Below are 18,790 nucleotides of genomic sequence, written 5' to 3'. Positions count from 1 at the left end.
ACCTCATGGAACCTCCTGAATCCTCCTCTCTCATTCGTCATATTTCAAAGCTCCTGACAGAAAAGGTTCATGTACCCCATGATATAACCGAAGTACAAGATGTTAGAGGTCAAGCCCAGTTAGCAATTTCAGACAAGACAGTGTAAGTGTGTACACTTAGTGTAAACTGGTGAATGTCTGGGACCACAGACATCAGAACAACAAAGACCTAAAAGTCATCTTGTCCAGCAAGGAGAGTGTGGTGGTTTCTCTGGCCAAAGCATTATTCTGGCAAGGGACAACTGATGTCTGATCCATCAGGTCCCAGCCAGGGAAGAGTGGCTACTACGCATCCGACCAAGAAGCTGGGGCCTTCAGGGAATTTCTGCCTTCAAGAGAGCTGCCAAAGGAAATACAGGAAGGCAGGAAATCCTAGCTCAGAAGTCAGCACAGATGTTCATGGAACCTGGCCCAGGTGTGACCTTCAATGTACACAAATATCTTTCCCCCTCAAGAAAACCAAGAGGGAAAGGAATTCAGAGATCACTGACGAGGATCCCAGGAGGATTCCAGTGTTGGTCAGGGGTGAAGTTGGAACCCCTGGAGTGAGACTGAGGATGGAAAGTCCTGCCTGCCCTTATTTCATCCACTAATTATCTTCCACTGGCCTCATGCCTTCCATGTGCAGGATATAGTCTCTTTACATGTTTGTCCCCACTTTAGTGTTGATGCAATTCCAGAGGTGGAACTAGACAACTACACGTTCCTAATAATGGAACTGTCAAACCCTAAAACCCAAGCCAAAATCATCTACATCGCAGAAAGTGGCAAGAAAAAGTCCTCCTTCCTTTAAACTGTACAAAGGGAGCCACTGTCCTTGGGCAGGAGGTAGTTCTGGCAAGTGGTATCCTTCAAGACCCCCAATTCAGTGATTGTTGCTATTCCTGTGGAAATACCTCCAACCTCTAAATCTCAGCAGTTAAGAAGAGGTGTTTCTGCTGTTTGCCCGAGTTCCTTACACTGTCCTCTGAGAAAGGAGGGCTTGGGGATGCCCTTCAGTAGCTAGGGAGGAAGGCTGGATCTTCTACTTTTTCCCACATACAAGAGCTGATGACTCTGTAAGATTTCCTGTTTAAAATGAGCATAAGAGGGTAACCTGGGTGGCTCAGTGTTTGAGCATCTGCCTTTGTCTCAGATCATGATCCTGGAGCCCTGTGTTTGAGTCCCATGACAGGCTCCCCACAGGGAGCCTGCCTCTCTCTCTGTGTCTCTCGTGAATAAATAAAGAATATTTAGGGGGGGAAAAAGAAAATGAATATGAGACTCTTCAAGTCTTTTAGATTACTATAGGAAGTAAAAGAACGAAACTACTCCTGGACTCTAAAAAGGCTTTAATATTATAATATTGAAATCTACCATTTACTCTTTAAGATGATGAAATATTGGTCCTCCAAATAAGTGAAGAGACGGAAGGAAGTGTTGTTGAGCAGACGGGTCCCATGCCCGCTGTTGCCCCTGGACACCAGCTCAGGCTGAGGTTGACTGTGGCCAGTTCTTTCTGTTTGTGAGCTAGGTTTGGGGCGCCAGCTAGCAGGACAAGATGTAGCTAAGGACAGAGTGACACATGTCAGTTGAGCAGGAGCTTCAATTCAGGAGTTTTTCCTGATATTTTCGAAGGAGCTGGAGCCTGGTGCCCCAGCAGCAAGGTTGGAGGCTGCCCCAGGAGCCATATTAGAAGGATCCCTGGAGTGGCCACCTGAGGAGTCTACCCCTACCCTCATTCAGCTCCTGATGGGCCTCACCTCTCCTCTTCACTGAGCCACTTCCCAGACTGGAACCAGGCCCTAAATGGATGCTTGGGCTCTACGTTGTAATGATCTGCAGCCACCTGGAGCAGCATGATCTCGGTCATGAATCTGCATTCCTGGGCCAAAAGAGAAGGACAGGATGCATGAAGAGCCTGGGTGGGGAAGCTACAAGTCTTTGGAGGGCTGAGCACTGGGACAGGGGAACAGTGCTGGGTCTTTGACACATGGCAACACCCCCGTCCTACAAATTCATCCCAACTTGTTCTCAGAGGTGAGTATAAACTGCCCCTGCTCTGGCAAGTTATCCTTGATGGCCATTCCTCTGTCCTCACTTACTGCATGGGACTTTTTCCTTATTATGAAACTATTCCCAAAAATGTGAGAATGAAGGGATGGAAGCAAGGAATGATCCTCCTGGGGACATCTCTGACAGCCACAGCCCTACCCTTTCCTACAGGAAGTCATAGAGAGCCTCACCTTATTCTTCTTCCGGTGGTTGAACTCATTGCCCTGGAAAGCAGACAACCAAAGTCTGTCAGTGAGAGGACTCCGGTGATTACTGGCTGCTAATACCCACCCCTTCTCATGTTGCACTAAGGCCAGGCACACAAGGGGCCATGACTTCCCGGATGACAGGACTGCAATCTAGGTCAGGCTCTGGGAGCCAGGGAAAGGAAGACATGGGGTGGCAGTTCTGGCATCCTATAGCACAGGAAGGGGAGGCCAAAGCCTCAAGTGGGCAGGAGATGCTAGGCTCTTTAAGTGCCCGCTCAAGTTGGAGATCCTGACTTCACTCTGCCCCCACAGGCAATCTCAAAGGGACAGGCTGAAGTCAACCCAGACTAACCTCGTGCTGCTTTGCATTCAGGCAGCAGATTTGATCTCAGGACCAGTGAACTAAGTGCAGCCTCCCTTTACTCATCACAGACATGGGCAAGTAACTCTAGCTCACAGGGGCAGCGGGGAGGCTGTCACAAGGGGAAAATTTGCCAAGGACTGAGAGCTCAGGGCTCAGTTCAGGGGTTCTGTGCTCCCACACATCAGGATTCTGGCCCCTCCTTCCCAGCCCTCAGGCTCATGCACCTCCAGGTACTCCTCCATTGCAGCATCTAGCATGAGCAGGTCAGTGAGGAAGGTGCCAAGGAAGGGGACGACACCCTGTGTCAGGGGGTTGGGGGTGGAGTGAGTTCCTGCTCTCTCGTGTCCACAGCGATCCTCCCCGGGAAACATTCAGCCTCCTGGCCCACCCCAGCTTACCACATGGTGCAGACAAGGACCCTTCCCTCACCCTCCAAGAACATCAGAGTCCTCCTAATTATTTCAAGGGCGTGCTTTAGAAAATCATTGTATATGTGGCCCTGGGCCCCTGTCCACCGACAAACACATTTGTATCTAGGTTTAGATACAGGTCACTTCAAAAGAAGGGATTTAGAAGCTGTGGCAACAGGAGGTGGAGCTGGAGTTGGAAGGCCCCACCTGTCTTGATTTGGGGGCTTCCAGCTTTCAGAGAAGACCCCCGTCTCCTCTGGATTCGAGGCCATGTATCTGGGCCATGCTCAGCTTCTTCTGCCACTCCCTCTTCCATGCTCTCTGAACATTTACCCCCAGGGTTCCAAGTTTAGATGGACGTTCCTGCAGGGCTAAGGACAAGTTCCTCAAGATCATAATCACCTCAGGCTGCTTCTCCCCACCATCTTTGACTCAGACCCTGGACATCTGACGCAAGGCAGAGGGTAGCATGCTACGTTATCCTTAAGCCTGCCATCTAGTGATTCTAGAACAATCTCAGCTCCATATTCACTCCCTGTGTGACTTTGAGCTTGCAGTCTGGCCTCCCTGAGCCTGGTTCCTCACTGGGAAAGGTTGAGAATTCCAGCTACCTCCCTTGGTCTCCTGAGGACCCAGTGTCCTATTCCTATCATCATTGTTGTGGCCCTCATCCCATCCAAACCCCTAACTGAGCAGAGGCATGTCCTCTGGGCTCTCAAGTTTGGTAGAGGCCCCCATCTGGACCAGCTGGTGTCAGGGAGCTCGTGTGTCCAGCCTAGGGATTCTGGTAGAGCAGCAACTGCTTTTCTACCCCTTGTGGATTTTCACCCCTGGCTGTGTCCACATTCATGCAAAAGGCTTCACTCCCTGGAGGAATGCTCCTGGCCAGTCCCTAATTCATTCACGAAGGACACTGTTGCTCCCACACCTCTTCTCTTTCTATACCAACACCTTCCATGCTACCTTGATAAGCAGGTTCCTGCTCTGTGGATTGTCTTTGGTGCACAATTTTAAAACATGTTCGAATGTTATTCCTGAATAGAGAGAAAGAAGGCAGGATGGATGTTGGAATACTATGGTAGGGTTGAGTGCAAGTCCCTATGATCTGAGACCTCAAAGGAGTCAAACTGCTGGATCACGGTTTTCTTTGGGTTCCTCTGAGCACTTAGGTCATTGGAGGACACAGGAGGGAGCTCTCTTGTGGGTCATCCACTGCATCCAGTCCCCTATTAATTGAACAGCTCTCCTTTGGTCAGTTTTTGTTTCAATTGGGAAGAGACTTTAGTTGCTGTAATGTTCATATCCTAAAACTTTTAATTCAGCTCAGCCCAGTCTCCCCAAATGGGGACATTTGGAGGCATGGTGGCCTATTCCCCAGGAAGGAGGAGAAAATAACCTGCCCCCCTGCCCGCCCACGTCCTGTTTCATGGTTTGCTGCCTCCTAGGAAGTCCAGGGTGACTGAGGGGGTGAAAAGGACAGGCATATGGGACATCCCTCACCCTTCATGGTCCTTCTGGAGAGAGGACCCCTCACCTGGAAACTTTGGTCCATGTGATCTTCAGGCGGTGAATTGAGGCACTCTGAAGAGCAGAGATGATGGCATTCATGGAAGAGTAGTTCCGCAAGATTTGACAGGCCTGGGGACGGAAGAGAATGAGCTGTCAGGTGGATAGCAGGAGCCCAATTTCCTGGAGAGCTGCACTCCTCTTCAGTGTCAGTCTCCTCTCCTGGATGAGACAGATGTCTAGGGACCTACAGAAGGGCACGTGGAAGACCCAGCGAGGAGCACTGCTGGGGAGAGGGGGCATTTTCCTTCACTCCAAGGAAAGAGTCATGTAGGAACTGAGCATCCCAAAATTGGGCCATGCAAGGAAAGGTCAGCATGCCCCTTGAAAGAAGAACTCAGACCAGAGACTTCCAACATTGAGAACTGATCAAGGACAGAGCAGTTCCCGAGGCTCAGGAGAGCAAGTCAGCTGGGCCTCCTGTAGGCTTACCTTGGCCACCTTGATCCAGTGCTCCACCACCATGGCCTGTCCCGGGCCATCATGCGTGCGTTGCCAAGGAAGGTGGTGATGACGCAGTTGGACACATCGTTGAACTGGGTGATGGTGGCATGGACTGTGCATGGCAGGTGCTCATTTCCAGGTTCATTTCGCTTGGACCAAATGGCACCCAGGCACTGTTGGGGCAGCAGCTTCTTGAACAGATCCTAGAGAATAGGGGGACACTCGCTCTCACAGCCATTTCACATGCAAGATTCATGTCCTATGTAGGGGTCCCATGTCAGAGCTGGGGCTCAGCAAGCGCAGAAAGTGGCCTGAACCCAGTTAGAGTCCCTGGATTGCACTCCATTCCTCTTCCCTGAGGGAGCCCAGTACAGGATGAACGAGGAGCGGATACTGCCGTGGGGGAGCAGAGGAAGGAGGGCATTTGTACCCTGATCATCCCCACTAACTTCAAGTTCAAGGGGGCTCCTCAGAGGGGCATCTTCCCCTCCCAGTGTTCATGCCTCTGGTCCTACTCCCCTTTCAGCAGCACATTCTCACAGAGAGAGGTACAACCACAGGTTTATCTCCCTGCCCTGTACTTCACACATTAGATGACTAATAAATGTAGGTTGCTCAGCCTCCAAGGCAGATGTGTGGGTGAGCCGTGGGCTTGGCCGCACACAGTGAGTTGCCCTCCTCCACCCAAGGACCAGTGCCTGCCCATTTGCCTATCAGTTCTGGCTCATTTAATTGACACAGGAACTCTGCATCAGTCCTTGCCAGGGTCTATCTCCAAAGTCTGCAGCTGGACAGTGAAAGCAAGGGTTTGAGGAACTGGACGGGTTGATGTGGTTCGTAAGTGATGGAGCTGAGATTTGGACCCTGACCTTACAAGCCCACATCAGGGAAGGGCAGGTCTGGGGTAGATGACAGCAGAAAGAAAGCCTGCCCCGGCCCCGGCCCCGTCCTGGGAGCCCAGCTGCTCACCACATCTATGGATGTCAATTGCTCTGCCACCAGCTTGGGAGGGAAGTCCATGAGACCGGGCTTCTCCTCATGTAGCTGGTGCTCGGGAGTTATGCACCAGTGGCAGGTCGCCTCTGGGGCTGGAGGTGGCTCTGTCTCTATGTTTAGGGAAGGAGTTACAATTCCCAGGAAAGCTGGTGGTCGAACTGACTGCAGCTCATGACCTGGTACACATGCAGAAGAAGACATGAGCTCTTGTTCCAGATCTGGAACAGCTGATCGAGGAGATGCTGGAAGGAGCCATGGAGCTGGCACTGGGACAGGATAAAGAGAAATGTTTGTCCACAAGACTGACTTGCCCCATGCCCTTCCAAAAACAGGGCAGATTCCATGGCCAATAGAGAAACCCCCAGTCCCTGAACCGCACTGCAGATAGTCTTCCCAGCTTGCAATCCCCCTTACCCTCTGACTCTGTGTCTGCCTCAGTGAGCTGCAGAATTTCCCGTGGCATCACGGTAATGGAGGTATGGCAATTCATGTCCCAGTCATGCAAATTTGCCTGCACCCAGGCCCCCTTTCCTTTGAAACAGGCACAGTGCAGGGACTGCCAGGTGTCCTGCAGTTTCTGGTCAGGCCAGGTACCCAAGATGGGAGAGAGGGTGCTGGGGAGAGTCATATGTGGAGCAGCATCAGAGCATGGCCTTTCATGCCACATGGTACTTCCATAGCACCATTCTGTCTGTGTGGGCCCCAGAGAATGTCCCCAGCATGACTTCCAACCCCCCTATTGCTGTCCTTGCAGTGGATGATCCGGTCATCCAGAAAACCTGTATGAGTCTCGTTTTTCTACTTAGCCTGTTTTCTCAATGGCCAAGGGCCTCGTCTACTCCATCCTTCATGCACACCAGTATCAGGGCTTAGGTTTGTGGCAGATTGGTGAGTGGTCTGCTCACCAAAGTTCTGTTCTTGGCCCCAGTTGTGGAGGTCAGAAGAGGTGGTATAGAGAGGTGCAGGAAGAGATGAGACAGTTGAAGAGATGGATGTTTGAGGCACCGAATCAGCCCAGACTGTGCTCTGCTTCCCAGAGGGCTTGGGACCCCATCTACAGCTCCCTTTGACTCATTTCCCTCTTCACAGGAAGCCCCAAAAATGAAACCCTCCCAATGGAAATCAAGAGACCTATGAGATCCATGACTCTGAGAGTTACTCCCCAGCCACAAACCCTTAGTCTCCCAACATGCTCTGTGGAGAAATTAAGGTTCTCCTTCTGGATCCAAAGATCAATCAAAGTTTTACTTGATCTTTCCCAAAAATTTTTAAGGATATTTATTAGAGCGAGCGAGTGAGTGAGCAAATAAGCATGGTGACCAGGCTCCCCACTGAGCAGGGAGCCCAATGGAGGGCTCAAACACAGGACCCTGGGATAACAACCTGACCTTATGGCATAGGCCTACCTGAATGAGCCCCTAAGTGCCCTTACTTGATCTTATGGTCCATGATAATGGTCCAGATATGGGTGGATCCATTCATTCCTTGAGGCGGCCATGAAGATGTCACATCTAAAAAACTATGGACATGTGTGCCTACGACATACAGAGTGATTGTCTGACACTCTGATTAGTCTTGGGACCGAGACACTGTACCTTCTTTATTCCTTCAATTATCTCAGTGAATAGAAATGTGTCTGCAACACGAGGTGCTCAATATATATTATTGGAGAAGGAATCCCAACCAGCACTTTCTGTATACTGAGTGGAACTTGAGCTGCTCTGCCTTCCCCCAGTGACCTCTACTCTTATGAGGACAGAGTATCAGGACCTCTTACTTATGTGGACAGAGTATCAGGACCAGTTAGATGGAATCTCAGAAGTCCTTTGCATACAGGAAAACTGCCTGCTTTGCATGTGCTTCTGTAAAACCAGAAGTGCCACAGGCCCACAGGGGTTGATGTGGAGACCTTCTTAGCTGTGGAGAGAAAACTGCTACACATGAAGATGCCCAGCAGCCCTTTCTACAGAGCCAGGCACCAGATAAGTCTATGCCTTGTTTTCTCTCAGGATTTCCACAGTAGCCCGATGAGGTTCATCCTCTTACCACAGCACTTTTCAGAGGAGCAAAAGGAAGCTCAGAGAGGTGCAGTGACATTCCCAAAACATACTGGCAGTAGAGGCGAGCCTCCCCCCTCCCCCATGCTGCATATGGGGTGGTCACTCACTTGGGGAATTGCTGGCCCAGGACCTGTTGGGCTGTGGTGAACACCTGGTAGATACAGGAAATGACTGGGTTGTTTGCGAGGCTTCTATCCTGGAAGGATGGTACCAAGGACTGTACAAAATTATCCATTCTCCCTTCTTTGAGCATCAGCATGGTCCTGGCCTCACCCAGGAATAAGGTTGATTCCTTTTCACACCAGAGACACAAGGAGGAGCACTGTAGTCAGCTTCCAAACCAAGAACCACTGTGAAGATCAGGGTCTGGCTCTCAGACCAGAGACTCCCATCCCCTTGGGAAGTTCTACAGGACAAGGGACTTGAGTGCCCACACAGAAAAAGGTTTGAGGCTTCAAAGTATCATTGGTTTTAGGGAAGACATGGCAAACTTCAACACATTCTGTTAGCTGAGCAACAACAGCATTCCTCTCAACTAATAGTTTTATGAAGACCAGTATGCCATTAAGTCTTCAGTTTTGGCCTCACACAGAACACAGAGGGCTAGACCCTCACATGCTGCTTAAGATCACATACATTGCAGCTGAGAAGAGACCAGAGCGTGAGCTGCATGGGGTTTCCCTTAAGCTGATGTGGCTTGGTCTGTTCCTGACATAGGGAGGAAGGGTCAGGGGAAAACTACCTTCTCCTGCAAGGCCCAAGGGCATCAGTTGTTTCTAGTCTGTGTTCTGGTCTTGCCCTGATCATCTCTGTGTCTTGAGTTTGACCATGAATGTGGACCTGTTCTTACCGCAGACCTTCAATGGAAGTAGTTGGTGGCCTGATGCCCCTGTGCTTGTCAGAGGAGTTGGAGGAGTTCAACTCTTGGAGCAACTCATCCAAGATCTCCTGGGTGGGTCATTACAAAAAGAGCCAGCTACTGGTGCCAGGAGGCATCAGAGGCCTTCCCCCTAATCTGGGGTTCCAGGTTATGGCAGATCTAGCAACCAAAACAGTCTGTGGGGACACATACGGTGTTCCTTGCAGCACTGCAGAAATGGCAAGAGAATGGCATCAGGTCACGTGCCAAGGGTCTCGAAAATCTGAATCCGTGTGGCAGACCGCCTCATTTATGGACCTATAAGATCTATAGGGATACAGCTCATGTCCTGTTGGGCCTACAATGATTTGATGTGTTCTGAGAGACGACATGTTATAGAGAAACATATAGAATCTATTGAGAGAAACTATATAAACATTCTATATGAAAACATATAAAATGGCTTCATCACACCCTTTTGTGTTAAATCACCCTCTTAGTGTGATGATTTGGAAAGGCTCGGAGAAGGTCTGCAGGGACAGTGGAGCTGGCTTCTACACAGGATAGCTGGGAGGAGTACGTGAAATAATAAAAACAGAAGTAAAACGCAAAGATACTCATGGCTTTGTGACCCCCCCCCCACCAACTCCTAAAAAACATGAAATATATTCTGCACTTATCCAATACAGGTGAAGAGTGTCTTCCCACATCATACGTAGCTGGAGGATAGGCGTGGAGGTTCAGAGGTCTCTGCGGTTGGGCTGGTGCGACACTCCTGTGGAAACACTATGGGAGGGCCCCAGTTTTCTCTCCATGTTTGTGTGGGTGCCATATTTCTGTGGTGAGCCCTCTTCCCTTTCTCACCTCAGAGCAGCACTGATCCTTGTTTCTCTGGTGCACCTGATAATTGTCTAGGGAGTTGGAATAGTTGAAGCCACAGACCATCTCCTCCAAGATCTCCTGGATGCAGCTCTGCAAAGACAGGGCCCCGTATATACAGGGCCAAGAGACATTAGGGTCCTCCCTCGACATCACCCCCAAGGGGACACCCCCATTAGAAATTGCATTCTCCTGTTCAGGCCAGAGGTGCAGCTGTGGAGACATCTGACAAGGAGGAAGCCAGGTGAAAGAAGCTCTTGGGCTCATGACTAATATATTGGAAGTTGAGCTTGGTGCCCAGAACTCACCTTCTCATCATGCCTGCTATGACCTGGGGTCTGAACATAAAAGATGTATCAGGCTTCCAACTCCTGGAAGCTGGTCTGTGCCCAGGAAGGGCATGTTCCTCTCCTCTGTCCCCTCTACACACACGCACACACACACATACACAGACCCAGACACACATAAACCCACACAGTAAGGTGTAAGAGGTGTACTCCTGCTCAGCTGAGATCACAGTGTGGTCTCCTCACCAGTGGGCTGCCCCAGGTTGCCTTGTGGTACCTGTTGATGTCTCCCACTACATAGCCAGAAGCGCTGGAGAAGAGGGCTGAGCTGACATAGCGACATGAAAATCTCTCACTCTGGACTCAGAGTGCCTGAAAGTAGGACAACAGTAACAGAACATCTTGTTCTCTTGACCGTCTGCAGTTAAGTGAGCTGGAAAGCGGGACCTGGTTCCCACAGGTTCCTTGTTACCGGAGTTCCCCATCAGTTGTGGGCCTGTCACCAACGAAGTGAAGTCACTTTTTCAAGATTCTGGGACCTGGGCCCCTTCCTTCAGTCAGACCTATCCAGAGCCCCTTCTTGGCAGATGCATGCTATAACATGTCATCTTAACTGTACATGATGAGCTAAAAAAATACCATAGACACAACCCTCTGAACATGCAAGTAAGGTCTACCTTTGAGAACACGGAGCTGAATTCAGACCTTTATTTCTCTGTTTTCCCAGTGCTGTGTCCTACCTAACCCACTGGGTCTATTAAATAGTCCACAGTTTCCCAACCTGCCCTGTGGGATCAGGCTACAATCTACTTCCTAGGCACATCACCGGGTGTCTATGGATGATATTTATAATGCGTGTGGGCTGGTATCCTGTGTATCTGAGGCACAAATATAAGGATGGAAGATTGACCAGAAGGGGGTTAATGAACCATGGAGTACCACTTGAAAGTTGCCTGGGTTCCAGCAATGTAATATCACAATAGCACGTTCCCTCTGTCCTCATTTCAATGGGGGCACCACGATGGGGTGGAAATGCTCCAAGAGGCACACATTGTCACCTTCTGTAGCAAAACTAGCCAATTATTTCCTCTTATACTTAGAAGGGGACCGGGTTGCCTCATTTTGGCCTCAGCTGCAGCCATTACAATGGCTCACAGGATCCTGACCTATGGTATAAGTATACCTGTGTAACCCCGAGGTGCTTCGTGACTGGCTTATGACCAATCTAGTGCTTTCTACACTCGATAGGTCTTCTAAGCACAACATCTCCAAAGAAACAAGAGCTTTAAATGATACACTGGACCAGATGGATTTCACAGATATCTACAGAACTTTATGTCCGAATGCAACTGAATACACATTCTTCTCAAGTGCACATGGAACTTTCTCCAGAATAGATCACATACTGGGTCACAAATCAGGTCTTATCCAATACCAAAATATTGGGATAGTCCCCTGCATATTTTCAGATCGTAATGATTTGAAATTAGAATTAAATCACAAGAAGACATTTGGAAGGATTTCAAAAATGTGGAGGTTAAGGACCATCCTGCTAAAAGATGAAAGGGTCAACCAGGAACATAAGAAAGAATTAAAAAGATTCATTGAAACTAATGAGAATGAAGATACAACGATTCAAATTCTTTGGGATACAGCAAAAGCAGTTCTGAGGGGGAAATACATCGCAATACAAGCATCCCTCCAAAAACTGGAATGAACTCAAATACAAAAGCTAACCTTACACCTAAAGGAGCTAGAGAAAAAGCAGCAAATAGATCCTACACCCAGCAGAAGAAGAGTTAATAAACATTCGAGCAGAATTCAATGAAATAGAGACCAGAAGAACTGTGGAACAGATAAGATAAAAAAAGAAAAAAACAGGAGTTAGTTCTTTGAAAGAATTAATAAGACCATTAGCCAGCCTAATTAGAAAGAAGAGAGAGAAGACTCAAATTAATAAAATCATGAATGAGAAAGGAGAGATCACTACCAACACCAAGGAAATACAAACGATTTTAAAAACATATTATGAGCAGCTATATGCTAATAAATTAGGCAATCTAGAAGAAATGGATGCATTCCTGGAAAGCCACAAACTACCAAAACTGGAACTGGAAGAAATAGAAAACCTCCCAAGGGCAGCCCCGATCGCGCAGTGGTTTAGCGCCGCCTGCAGCCTGGGGTGTGATCCTGGAGACCCAGGATCGAGTCCTGCATCGGGCTCCCTGCATGGAGCCTGCTTCTCCCTCTGCCTGTGTCTCTGCCTCTCTCTTTGCTCTCTCTGAATGAATAAATAAATAAATCTTAAAAAAAAAAAAGAAAACCTCCCAAGACAAAAACCTCCCAAGACACAAAAGTCCAGGGCCAGATGGCTTCCCTGGGGAATTCTATCAAACGTTTAAAGAAAAAAACATACTTATCTACTAAAGCTGTTCAGAAATATAGAAAGAGATGGAATATTTCCAAATTCATTCTATGATTCCAGAATCACCTTAATTCCAAAACCAGACAAAGACCCCACGAAAAAGGAAAATTATAGACCAATATCCCTGATGAATATGGATGCAAAAATTCTCAACAAGATACTACCCAATAGGATCCAACAGTACATTAAGAAGATTATTCATCATGAAAAGGAGGATTTATCCCTGGGATGCAAGGCTGGTTCAAAACTCATAAAACAATCAATGTGATTCATCATATCAACAAGAGCAAAAACAAGAACCATATGATCCTCTCATTAGATGCAGAAAAAGCATTTGACAAAATACAGCATCCATTCCTGATAAAAACTCTTTACAGTGTAGGGATAGAGGGAACATTCCTCAACATCTTAAAAGCCATCTATGAAAGGCCACAGCTAATATCATTCTCAATGGGGAAGCACTGGGAGCCTTTCCCCTAAGATCAGGAACAAGATAGAGATGTCCACTCTCACCACTCCTATTCTATATAGTACTAGAAGTCCTAGCCTCAGTAATCAGGCAATAAAAAGAAATAAATAGCATTCAAATTGGCAAAGAAGAAGTCAAACTCTCCCTGTTCACTGATGACATGATACTCTACATAGAAAACCCAAAAGACTCCACCCCAATGTTGCTATAACTCATGCAGCAATTTGGCAGTGTGGCAGGATACAAAATCAATGCCCAGAAGTCAGTGGCATTTCTATACACTAACAATGAGACTGAAGAAAGAGAAATTAAGGAGTCAATCTCATTTACAATGGCACCCAAAAACATATGATACCTTGGAATAAACCTAACCAAAGAGGTAAAGGATCTATACCCAAAAACTACAGAACACTTCTAAAAGGAATTGAGGAAGACATGGAAAAATATTCCATGCTCATGGATTGGAAGAATGAATATTGTGAAAATGTCAATGTTACCCAGGACAATTTACACGTTTAATGCAACCCTATCAAAATACCATGGACTTTCTTCAGAGAGTTGGAACAAATTATTTTAAGATTTGTGTGGAATCAGAAGAGACCCTGAATAGCCAGGGGCATATTCAAAAATAAAACCATAGCTTGGGGCATCACAATGCCAGATTTCAGATTGGAATACAAAGCTGTGGTCATAAAGACAGTGTCGTACTGGCACAGAAACAGACACATAGATCAATGGAACAGAATAGAGAATCCAGGAGTGGACCCTCAACTTTATGGTCAACTAATATTCGACAAAGGAGGAAAGACTATCCACTGGAAAAAGACAGTCTCTTCAATATATAGTGCTGGGAAAATTGGACATCCATATGCAGAAGAATTAAACTAGACCACTCTCTTGCACCAGACACAAAGATAAACTCAAAATGGATGAAAGATCTAAATGTGAGACAAGATTCATTCAAAATTCTAGAGAACACAGGCAACACCCTTTTTGAACTCGACCACAGTAACTTCTTGCAAGATACATCCATGAAGGCAAGAGAAACAAAAGCAAAAATGAACTCTTGGGACTTCATCAGGATAAGAAGCTTTTGCAGAGCAAAGTATTCAGTCAACAAAACTAAAAGACAACCTACAGAATGGGAGAAGATATTTGCAAATGATGTGTCAGATAAAGGGCTAGTATCCAAGATCTATAAAGAACTCATTCAACTCAACACCAAAGAAACAAACAATCCAATCATGAAATGGGCAAAAGACATGAACAGAAATCTCACAGAGGAAGACATAGACATGGCCAACAAGCACAAGAGAAAATGCTCCATATCACTTGCCATCAGGGAAATACAAATCAAAACTGCAATGAGATTCCACCTAACACCAGTGAGAATGGGGAACATTAACAAGGCAAGATACCACAATTGTTGGCGAGGATGTGAAAAAAGGGGAACCCAACCCTTGCACAGTTGGTGGGAATGTGACCTGGTGCAGCCACTGTGGAAAATGGTGTGGAGGTTCCTCAAAGAGTTAAAAATAGATCTGCCCTAAGACCCAGCGATTGCACTGCTGGGGATTTACCTCAAAGATACATGCAATGTAACGCCGGGACACCTCCATCCCCATGATTCTAGCAGCAATGTCCACAATAGCCAAACTGTAGAAGGAGCCTTGGTGTCCATCAAAAGATGAATGGATAAAGAAGTCGTGGTCTCTGTATACAATGGAATATTACTCAGCCATTAGAAACAACAAATACCCACCATTTGCTTAAGTGTGAATGGAACTGGAGGGTATTATGCTGAGTGAAATAAGTCAATTGGAGAAGGAGAAATATTATGTGGTCTCATTCATTTGGGACCATAAAAATAGTGAAATGGAATAAAGGAGAAAGGAGAGAAATGGGTGGGAAATATCATAAAGGGGGACAGAACATGAAAGACTCCTAACTCTGTGAAACGAACTAGTGGTGGTGGAAGGGGAAGAGGGTGGGGGTTGGGGGTGACTAGGTGATGGGCACTGAGGTGGGCACTTGATGAGATGAGCACTGGGTGTTATTCTACATGTTGGCAAAAATGAACACCAATAAATAAATTTATAAATGAAAAGAAATTAGTATTAATCTTTTTCGAACTCTACTGATTTTTTAAAATATTTTTTTTCTCATTAGGAATTTATTTTCAGAGCAGTTTTAGGTTCATAGAAACATTGATACAAAGTAAAGAGACTTCCCATATAACTGCTCCCACCACACATGGTCCCCTTCTTGATGAATATCCCTCACCAGATGGCACATTGCTTAAATTGAAGAGTCTACACTGACACATCATTCCTAGATAAGTCCACTATTAACTTTAAGGCTCACCTTTGGTTCTATACACTCTACGGGTTTGGACAATGCATAACGACACATATGCATCTTTAGAGTAGCATACAGCGTATTTTCATTGCCCTAAACATCCTCTGTGCTCTGTCTGTTTATCCCTCCACCCCACTTCCAGCAAGCACTGATCTTTTTGTTTTCTACAGGGTTTTCCTCTTCCGAAATGTCATAGAGTTGGAAACATACAGTTAAACTGTTGTCTTTTCATCAGATTGGTTCTTTCAATTAGTAATACGGACGTAAAGTGCCTCCATGTCTTCTCATGGTCTGACAGCTCATTTCTCTTTATAGCAGGGCATAGCATTCCATATTGTTGGAATAGACCACAGTTGATCCATCCACCTACTGATGGATACTCTGGCTCCTTTCAAGTCCTCCCAATTATGAATAAAGCTGTTATTAGCATCTGTATGCAGGTTTTTGTCTGATAGAAGCCTTCCAACTCATTTTGGTAAATACCAAAGAGGGCAACTGCTGGAATATATGGTAAAAAGTAGGTTCAGTTTTGTAAGAATCTGCCAGACTTCTTCAAAGTGGCTGGACCACTTTACACTCCCATCAGCAATGAGTGAGTTCCTATTGCTTCACATCTCAGTCTTTGGTGTTCTCACTGTTCCTGATTTGAGCCATTCTTTTTTAGTTTTGGCTATTCTTATAGGTATGTAGTGTTACCATCAGTTTTGAAAAGACTAGAAGGCCCTTACCATTTTACAGTATCAACTCAAGCAGAGTTTCATTAGTCAAACTATAGGCAAGAATGCTATCCTGAATGCCTACTTTACCTATTAAGAAACCAAGAAAAATAATGTAAGCTGGACTTGCATGCAACTGGTTTCAGTTCTTTTCCATGTTGGAATTTTTTTTTTAATTTTTTTATTTATTTATGATAGTCACACACAGAGAGAGAGAGAGAGGGGCAGAGACATAGGCCGAGGGAGAAGCAGGCTCCATGCACCGGGAGCCCGACATGGGATTCGATCCCGGGTCTCCAGGATCGTGCCCTGGGCCAAAGGCAGGCGCCAAACCGCTGCGCCACCCAGGGATCCCTGGAATTTTTTTAAAAACAAAAATGTACCAATGTCTAATTCTAAGACTGAATATGAGTGCAACTATTTCTCATAAAACAAAAACCTTTAGAATGCCTTAATTAAAAAAGGACCTGATCATGTAAAATTTAAAATATTAATGTCCACACTACACTTTGAGAAATGGGTGGCATTCAGATTCACAATGCTTTTACTTTCTACCTTTGTGACCTTGAATACATTACTTAACTGGTTTCAACCCTAGTTTCACACATATAAATAGGAACAATATTTCATAAAGTGGCTACAAAGCTTAAATGGGAAGGTAGAGTCCCTGGCTTAGTGTCTCTCTTGCGGAAACATTCAATAATTCGTAGTCATTTTGAATATAATATACAAACTGAAAGCAATCACAAGAGAAGGTACAGTAATCATTAATTTAAATGCTATGAACAATTTTTAAGTAATCAAGATAAGTAGAGCTAAATTACTCTCTAAAAAGAGAAAAAAAAAGATCTGCTGATTAAATTAATACAGTAAGATGGAAGGAGAGAGACTAATCTGTCTCCTGACAACATCTGGCATTTTGCTACGTAGTGATTCAATCCTGGTTTGTGAGAACCTGTGTCTAAAGCAAAAGTCCTCAGATGTCATGGGTTGGATAAATAGCTCTAATGGAAGGCAGTATGTGAGTCGGAAATGTTGAGGCAAATAACTGGACTTGTATATGTTTCCCTACTTTGGGCATTTTATATGCATCCTTCTCATTTACTCTTCAGCCATCAACTAAAACGAATGTATTATCCATATTTTAGCGTTTAGGAAACTGAATCCACACAGCTGTGTTTATTAACAGACTCAATGTTCATTTCACGCCCCATGCCACTTCACATTAAAGAGATGTTTAGTCAAAGAAAAAAATACTTTTGGCTGCACAGAGCACAACAGATCAGATGGTACCATGGTGGGGAAGAATTTTTACTGTACTTTGCAGAAGACACTGAATTTAAACATACAGATCTCACAGAAGAGTAAGCATAAAAACAGGCTGGAAAGAAGCAATATACAGTGATTAGCAGGCTACTTCCAGCATGTAAAAAGCACAGGAGCATGGAAGAAAGCTACCAACAGATGAGGAACTTCAATGACAACAACAAAATCCACCAGGTAAACAAAACATGGCTGAATGTACAACAGAGGAGAGGGTGGAGGGGGCAGCTTAGACTGTTATTCTAATGAACTTCTCAGTTTTACATTAATTATTACCAATAATTACTCAATCCCCAAAGTCCAGGTTCTATATATGTGCACATACGTACACTGAAATGGTCTTGCCTTTGAGTCTTCCAAACTTTCTCTAGTATTGCTAAGTTTTCCTTTTCAATTCCTTCATCCTCTGACTTTTTTTCCACCAATGGGCTCTTCTTCCTTCATCTCATTAGTGATCCAAGTGGTCCATATCCTACAAGAAAGTATTAGTTTGTTGAAGCTTCTGCCAAACGTTATATTATTCTTGATTTAACAGGAAACAGAAAAGAATGGAGACGAGAAAAAAGCATTCACAATCAGGTTCCCTTCTTCTGTAGCTCACATTTTGTATAAGAGCTAGAATCTGAGTAAATCATATTTAATAGTTTGTAGAGTTATAATTATTTTTTTTTTTTTTTTTTTTATTGGTGTTCAATTTACTAACATACAGAATAACACCCAGTGCCCGTCACCCATTCACTCCCACCCCCCGCCCTCCTCCCCTTCTACCACCCCTAGTTCGTTTCCCAGAGTTAGCAGTCTTTATGTTCTGTCTCCCTTTCTGATATTTCCCACACATTTCTTCTCCCTTCCCTTATTTTCCCTTTCACTATTATTTATATTCCCCAAATGAATGAGAACATATAATGTTTGTCCTTCTCCGACTGACTTACTTCACTCAGCATAATACCCTCCAGTTCCATCCACGTTGAAGCAAATGGTGGGTATTTGTCATTTCTAATAGCTGAGTAATATTCCATTGTATACATAAACCACATCTTCTTTATCCATTCATCTTTCGTTGGACACCGAGGCTCCTTCCACAGTTTGGCTATCGTGGCCATTGCTGTTAGAAACATCGGGGTGCAGGTGTCCCGGCGTTTCATTGCATTTGTATCTTTGGGGTAAATCCCCAACAGTGCAATTGCTGGGTCGTAGGGCAGGTATATTTTTAACTGTTTGAGGAACCTCCACACAGTTTTCCAGAGTGGCTGCACCAGTTCACATTCCCACCAACAGTGTAAGAGGGTTCCCTTTTCTCCACATCCTCTCCAACATTTGTTGTTTCCTGCCTTGTTAATTTTTCCCATTCT

The 18,790-nt window shown here is 45.7% G+C and overlaps 1 protein-coding gene across 2 annotated transcripts; it reads right to left on the bottom strand.

Annotated features, from left to right (window-relative positions):
* Positions 1–1,282: 1,282 nt before the first annotated feature.
* LOC119876074 (ral guanine nucleotide dissociation stimulator-like) lies at positions 1,283–17,904 on the bottom strand. 2 transcript variants are annotated; one of them, XR_005355682.1, is made up of 9 exons: positions 17,768–17,904; positions 9,846–9,953; positions 8,230–9,767; positions 5,055–5,269; positions 4,591–4,694; positions 3,264–3,427; positions 2,265–2,297; positions 1,782–1,903; positions 1,283–1,585 (listed from the first exon to the last, which is right to left on the bottom strand). XR_005355682.1 is itself a non-coding variant. In XM_038530877.1 (5 exons), exons 1-4 carry the CDS (start codon positions 5,184–5,186, stop codon positions 1,888–1,890), a joined length of 285 nt encoding a protein of 94 aa, XP_038386805.1. In that variant the 5' UTR covers positions 5,187–6,430; the 3' UTR covers positions 1,283–1,585; positions 1,782–1,887. The 2 variants fall into 2 exon arrangements, 1 of the variants encoding a protein (XP_038386805.1); XM_038530877.1 differs by lacking the exons at positions 3,264–3,427; positions 8,230–9,767; positions 9,846–9,953; positions 17,768–17,904 and having other exon boundaries at positions 5,055–6,430.
* Positions 17,905–18,790: the final 886 nt, after the last annotated feature.

The sequence above is a fragment of the Canis lupus genome, chromosome 2, assembly GCF_011100685.1.
Source record: "Canis lupus familiaris isolate Mischka breed German Shepherd chromosome 2, alternate assembly UU_Cfam_GSD_1.0, whole genome shotgun sequence".
Taxonomy (NCBI): Eukaryota; Metazoa; Chordata; class Mammalia; order Carnivora; family Canidae; genus Canis; species Canis lupus.
The sequence above is the reverse complement of the archived record's forward strand: the minus strand, read 5'-3'. Positions and strand labels throughout refer to the sequence as shown.